This window comes from Alexandromys fortis, unplaced genomic scaffold (assembly GCF_014885135.2).
Source record: "Alexandromys fortis isolate MF-2015 unplaced genomic scaffold, M_Fortis_MF-2015_v1.1 scaffold_86, whole genome shotgun sequence".
Lineage (NCBI taxonomy): Eukaryota > Metazoa > Chordata > Mammalia > Rodentia > Cricetidae > Alexandromys > Alexandromys fortis.
Window position 1 is genome coordinate 3,469,054 of NW_026067965.1, and position 7,170 is coordinate 3,476,223.

General features: G+C 48.2%; 1 protein-coding gene across 2 annotated transcripts in view; it reads left to right on the top strand.

Annotated features, from left to right (window-relative positions):
- Positions 1–7,095, top strand: part of Blm (BLM RecQ like helicase) — a 75,948-nt gene extending 68,853 nt beyond the window's left edge. For both annotated transcript variants that reach the window (XM_050154096.1, XM_050154097.1), the window contains 2 exons: positions 1,129–1,315; positions 4,130–7,095. In XM_050154096.1, the coding sequence (XP_050010053.1) occupies positions 1,129–1,315; positions 4,130–4,307 (365 nt within the window). In that variant the 3' untranslated portion in view covers positions 4,308–7,095. The remainder of the gene's footprint in view (positions 1–1,128; positions 1,316–4,129) is intronic.
- The last annotated feature ends 75 nt before the right edge of the window (positions 7,096–7,170 follow it).

A 7,170-nucleotide genomic window follows, 5' to 3' on the forward strand; every position in this document is an offset into this window, starting at 1 on the left:
TGCTCAGCCTACCCTCCTGTACAACACCCCAAGACCACCTTCCCAAGGACAGCTTGGCCAAAGGTGGGCTGGACTCCTTCATCAATCAAGAAAACGAGAGCTGGGCGGTGGTGGTATATGCCTTTGATCTCACTCAGGAGACAGAGAGAAGCAGGTGGATCTCTGAGTTCAAGGACAAACCTGGTCTACCGAGTGAGTTCCAGGACAGCCAGGGCTACACAGAGAAACTCTGTCTTGAAAAACAAAACAATCTGTGAGTTCGAGACCAGCCTGGTCTACAGAGCTAGTTCCAGGACAGGCTCCAAAGCCACAGAGAAACCCTGTCTTGAAAAACCAAAAAAAAAAAAAAAGAAAAAGAAAAACAAAACAAAACAAAAAGATGCAAATATCTATGAAAATTACTTTCTCCCTTGCAAATGTTTTTGTCAGGTCAGGTTCCTGCTTGTTAGCCTGATATGTGAAGTGTTCATAACAGTTATGCAAAGAAATGGCATCCGTCTGCAAGGAGTAAAATACGGTACTGAATTTTCTGGTGTGTTTATTATTAGGAGACTATTGCTTAAAGATGAGGGATTTGTTGCCCCTTTTTTTTTTTTTTTTTTTTTTGGTTTTTCGAGACAGGGTTTCTCTGTGGTTTTGGAGCCTGTCCTGGAACTAGCTCTTGTAAACCAGGCTGGTCTCGAACTCACAGAGATCCGCCTGCCTCTGCCTCCCAAGTGCTGGGATTAAAGGCGTGCGCCACCACCGCCCGGCTTGTTGCCCTTTTATATTGGACTTTTTTTCTCAGTATGTTTAAGATGGTGAATAAAATCATCTAAGGCTTGTGGCATCCTTCACCTCAGCTTAGTTCAGTGTGAAATGGACATAGGCCTCAAGCAGCAGAGTGGGAACTAAACCTGACATCTCCAGTTGAGTTAAATATTACCACAAAATTTTTTAAGTAATGAATTTTGTCTCTCTTTTATTAAGATTTAATTTGCTGTTTATTACACTTGAGCTTTTAAAACTAGAAATGTTTGATTCCTGCTGAGTTGTTGAATCCATTCAGCGGGGAAGCACCAGGAAAGCAGCTAATATTGGGCTCCAAACCCAGGGTCACCTGTAAATGTCTGCATTTCCTATTTGTAGCTGAGAACAGCTCCCCAGGCATGAACCACACCAGGAGGAACACGCCAGAGGAGGCTGACGACGAGGAGCCTGTATCTTCTCACTACTTTGCAAATCAAACTAGAAATGAAAGAAAGAGGAAGAAAATGCCAGCCTTCCAAAGGCCCAAGAGGAGGAGAGCTAGTAACGGTGGCTTCAAAGCAAAGGGGTATGGTTTCTGATGTCCTCTGCAGCATCAGTGAAAGGGGAAGAGAGCAGAGGTGCACATAAAGAACATATTTAAATTAGCCATGATTAGGTAATGGGTTGATGGATAAGACCCAAATCAAAACACAAGCATGGCTTCAGATTTTTAAAATAATCTATTTCAGAGTTTACAAAAATTTCTAAAACTTTGACCTTACCTTGGAATTTTTGTTTGTTTTTAGGTAATTGCTCTTCTTAAGGTACTTTTCCACCCAAAACACAACTCATACCCACTGAGTAAATAAGTTTCCAGTGTTTGCTATACTTCCTCTGTGACTGCAGGATTCTCTGGGCTCCTGTTCACAGTCTGGCCTTGAATTTGGTTTATAACCGAGAATGACCCTGACTTTAAACTTCTGCCTCCGCCTCCCACGTACTGACATTAGCTACGTGGGCCGTCACACATGGTTTATGCAGTGATGAGATCAAACCCATTGCCTCCTGCATGCTAAACAAGCCGGTCAGCCCAGCTACATCCCAGCCTTCCCCCTGCTTTCAGTGACTTGGAGAGGTGGCTCCTACCTAGCCTTAGCAGGGTAGCTGAGAAAATACCACATGGGGAAATCCAAAAGCCAGGCAAGCCAGGTTTCTTTAGGGCTGTGTAAGTGGCTTCTGTCTTCCCCGCCCTTCCCTTTGCTCGGCTTTGAGCTACAACATGTCTTCACAGGAAGAAACAGGTAGAGTGGCCAGGTCTTGGCAGAGGTTTGTTTCTTCCCATTGGACCATGTCCACCAGCCCCTCTCCCAGCCTCTGCCAGGTGTCCTCCACCTTCTGCCCTGCATCTTTGCCTTTGATTCAGATATGGTGGCCCCACAGAACTGCGTACTGTAACAGACTTGCTTAGACACGAGGAGGCAAAGCTGCAGTGACTTTTGCAGTCTCCTGGGTGATAGAAACAAGGTTAAGTGGGAGAAGAGAAAAGAAGGCAGTGTCACCAAATTGTCTTTTCTTGTTAAATCCATAAACAGACTTTCTGACAGAGTACAGAATTAATAGCCTTCATAAATGGTGGCTTGATTTTGTGGTTTTAAGTGCGCAAGTGGCCATCAGATACTCTTCAGTGGGGACGTTTTCTCATTTCCTTCATTTATTCTTCTCCCTGGAGAGACGCTCGTTTCCTTGGTTGCTCACAGAGCAGGAGACCTTAAAAAGCTTCTGGTCCAACCCCGTCGGGTTGAGGGTGGGGAAACCGGCCTGGCCTGCGTGGGAAGGTGGGATTGGACACCGGCTGACACAACTGCTTGAGCGCTTTCCCTTCTGCCTGTCTGTGGACACTGAAAGTGTGGGCGATCTATCATCTGGCTTTGCTTGTTAGAAGAAAGGAGGCCAACACGTTCACTGCTGCCGGCTCCTTTATTTCATTTTCACAGCATTTGTTTGTGAGAAAGAAGCTCTTTGCTGTGTCTCCTGGAGTCTAGTTTAAGGACTAAAACTCAAACCAGGCATGAAGGGCCGTACCTCTAACCCTAGCACGTGGGAGGTGGGAGGCAGGAAGATGAGAGTTCAAGGAAATACCGAGTTCAAAGCCAATCTGGGCTGTGTGACACCTTCTAGAAAACAAAGCCAACATCATAGTATCCTACAGCCAGCACCAGTTTCCATGCCAGGTGTAATTAGTCTGTGCCTTCCAGCTTGGTAACTAGTCACTAGCCGCAGCGTCTTCGCATCTGCTCTGGTACTCTGGGTTTCACAACCCACCCCTGAGAGGGTTTCCAGCCCCCACACTGCTCACCTGTGCAGTGGAAGACTGCTTGAGGCTCCTTTCCAAAGCCCTTCACCCCATCAGACCACTGGGGCTCACCTCTCCAGAATGACACAATGAGCCAGGTGTGTTCTAAGCTCTCTGAGTGGGAGGAAAATGGATGAGCCGTTGAAATGGAGGCTGCTGTTGGCAGATTCGTTCTGTAAATCAACATAAACAGCAGGTTTTTGCTCCGGGCTTCATTTCTCAGCAGGAAGTCAGCATAGGGAAACTTTAGGCTGCTTCTCTGCCAGATCTGCAGTGAAATGCCTTCCCTCCAGCAAGTGGTTTAAAATGTTGAAAAACTCTTTACCTAGTCCCAGCAGTGTGCCCTGGAATGCCATCAGCTGCCCTGGATTCTGGAACTGATGGTGGACCTCAGTGGGTTTGCAGAGCCTCTGAAGGGGCTGCCCACTGTCTCTGTAAACCCACTGGCAGGGTTGCTATGCTCAGGTCAGCAAAGAAGTGATACACCCGATTCAGCTCAGGCTATGGCAGGGCCCTCCTCCCTGTGTGCAGGAGGCAGTGAGCAGGAAGACTTGGCAGGTCTTTGGGTGTAGCTGCTGCCGGCTACGTGGCCCAGACACATGCCAGACCAATGCATGAGGCAGCTTGGTCCCTCCCTACAGAGCAAGATCCATGTTGTGCCTAGGAAGTGGCCACCCAGAGGCTCTGCCCATCTCCACTACCCACAAAACTGTGCCAGTTCGCTAATTCTAGGGTGTCTTGTCTGATGGCCAGAGATTTGGGGTCTTTTAGAGATGTCTTCACTTCCTCTTTTGTCAGAACAGATCTGGAGGTCTGGCTGTAGGTTGTAGAAGGTGTGACTAGAGAGAGGGTCCGTAGTGGTCACAGCCCATAGAATCGAGTCACTTTAGAAAGGGAAACTCACTCTATCTACCCTCCGGATTTCCAGGCAGAAAATGTAGACAGACACAAGACAGAAAATCATGCTCGTTTTCCTAGCAAGTTAACAAACACCATTAACTCGGTCTCGTTTAGCATTTTAATTTTCTTTTCTTTGCCACATTTTAGGGGCTTTACTACAAGCAGAAAAATGTCTTCTAAAAGTAAATTCTCTGGTGTAACTGGATCCAGCTCGGCCTCGTGTGCTTCTCAAGCAACATCAGCAGCAGCAAGTAGATTGGGGATCATGGCTCCTCCGAAGCCTGTAAATAGAACGTTCCTGAGGCCCGCGTATGCATTCTCCTAACAGCCTGTAAATAGAACATTCCTCAGGCCTGCGTATGCTTCTCCTAACAGCCCCTCTCAGCACACAGGTCTTGTTTGTCGGCGTCTGACCATCTGCGAGCAGAAAGCTGTTAGTCTTGTTACACCATTTGAAGTTTTCACTTCTATTAATATTTAAATGTATCTCGTGTGATAGTTCTTATTTTTAAATAAACATTTTCTTTGCTGCCACTGCAAGTGTGGCCATTGTTTCCCAGAGCATCTGAAGCAGTGGCTGAATCATCTAGAGAAATTCTGAGTGCAACGTGACACACTGGAGCCAAAAGAAAAGGCAGCATGGGACATTGTGAAACTGTAGAACCTCTTGTGTGAAACAGCCTCAACAAAAATCAAATGATAGAGAAAATAGAAAATATATTACATAATAATTCCTATAATATTCAAAGAGTATAAATCGTTAAGAGAAAGTCAGCACAGAAGACAACAGAACAAAGGCTGTGGATAGACGAGTCTCCCCAGAAAATTCAAATGGCCCACAACTATGTGAGAAAGACTCGCTCTCCCCAATTAAAAGTACAAATTAAAACATGAGGTGCTGTTCTTTGTCTGTCAGATTGTCAACAATAGGGCTGGGTGTTGTGTCACACAGCCAAACGTCCCAGTGACGCCAGAGGCTGAGCTAAAGGAACACCTGAGCCCAGGAGTTCAGGACCAGCCTGGACACAGATACATTCCCTTAGGAAGGCTAGTGCACGTGCCTTTAATTCCAGCACTCCAGGAGGCAGGGCAGGTGGATCTCTTAGTTTGAGGCCGGCAGGATCCAGGATCCAGGACGGCTGGCGCTACACAGAAACCCTGTCTCAAAAAAGAAAGCAAAACAAGCAAACCTGACAGCAACAGCAAAAATACCTACCTAGTCTGTCCTGGATGGAAATAGCCAATAGACTCTGCTTACAAAAAAAAAAAAATGTGTTAAATATTGATGTGCTTGCTGGTTTGTCCTGTGTGCAGTGTCCAGCTCCTGGAAGGGAACTTCAAGCCTTCAGACCACTGTCCTGAGACCTCAGCACTGAGGTGGGCATGTACCTATGCTGAGGGACCACCTAGTTCTTACCCCCAGGAGCCTTTGGCTGTTTACTGGGGAGACTAGTCAAATGAGTTAGCTCAGAGCTATTTGCTTAAAAAGCCTCCAGAGCTGGCAAGCCGTGACTCCAGTTGGGTCGAAAAGAGGGAACAGAGAACCAAGTAACCAGGGTCACCAGGAGAGCTCTGGTCTAGACGAACCTAGCATTCTGGAAGGAAGGGCTGCTGCCACCTTTGCTCTAGGCTAGCTGGGTTAAGAGTTCAGGGTCATCCTCAGCTATGCCATGAATTTGACCACAGCCTGGGCCACATGAGACCCTATTTCCAAAATAAAAGGACAGGACAGTTCTCCCGACCTCCTGACTGGGGCCCAGAGCCTGGGGACTTTGATTTGTCCAGAATCTAATAACCCCAAGTGGCAGAAACAGACTCTTCACTCAGCTCTAGGGAAGCATTCTAATTTGGAACTGTTGGAACTGACATAGAAACCGCAGCTGCCTCCTTCCTCTAGCTTGGCCTCCAGTCTGAGCAAATACCCCAAGGAATGCACCAGTCTGTGTGGGCAACCCCCAGAGGAGGCAAGCAAAGGCAAGTGACAGTTGGGCTGATGAGGACGCTCTGCACAGCCATTGCCTAAGGGAAGGCGAGAGACAGACCAGGCCACCAGGAATGTCTAACCTGGGGCCTTCCCCTAGGAACACTCATCAATCAGGAGGCTCGACGCCTCAGCTCTGGCCAGCATCCATGGAGACCCTTGGATTCCAGAGAGCTGAGGCTGACTCCCCTGATCACTTCCAGGGACAAATGACCTTCTGGAACAGAGGAAAGGTCGAGAGCCAAGTCTACGCCAGCAGCCAGCCCTGAAAAGCAGCACATCATGGTATCCTTTTTATGTAGGAGCAGATTTCAGAAAGGTTATATAACCTGCCTGAAGACACACAGCTAGGAAGTGGTAGTAAGTTGGGTAACCGGTCTCTTGCTTGCCCCGGATTCCCAGTTTGCATCTGTTTCCCTGGTGTAATTAACACAGCCCCCTTTCGTTCTCAGAAGTGTTCCAGTTAGGACAGTCAATTATATGTGATCCAGGTCTATGTGCTCAAGAATCTCTGTTCTTTCTCTAAGCACTCCCAGCCTCCTCTTCCAGCCCCATTTTTCCAAAGCCTCAGGGGCCACCTGCCCTGACCTGTTCTACTCCCTTGCAGTAGGCTCCAGGGAAAGCCAGTCTGCAGAGTCAGCCAGCACAGCTGAGCTGCAGCTTCTCCGCAAGAGGAGATGAAGCCCCAGGACCCAGCTCTTCTTGAGAAACTGATACACCTCCACCTCCTACCACAGCCTGGGAGAGTTCCTCCTTCCTTAGAAAACTCCAGAAGCCTGGCTGAATCTCTTCTCTCAGCTCCACAACCATGTAGGTAGGGGACTTCTATAGGCCTGGAAGCCCGACTTCCAGTCTGCTTGAGGCATCTAGGCAGAGGGACCATGGCCTGGACAAAGTCCCCTCAGAGCTCTGACAGCCTCATAAGTCGACCCCCACAGCCTCTGTATAACCTCCCTGGTGGAGACCAAAGAGGCAAGTCAATGGGTCTCACACAGGAGGCACTTCCTGCATGACCCTGCAGGGTGCTGTGGTCCCTATGAGTAGCTCCTGGACACTCTGAGGCAAGGGCTCAGTATCTGCAGTTAAGCAGAGCAGAACAAAGCTCCAGGGAGCAGACTGCAGGCTTGGGCTTCCAAAGCAGTCTCCTGCTTTTTCTCCTCTACTTCATTCAGCCATGCGTTCCCTGTTGGGCGGGGAGGGGGGGGGG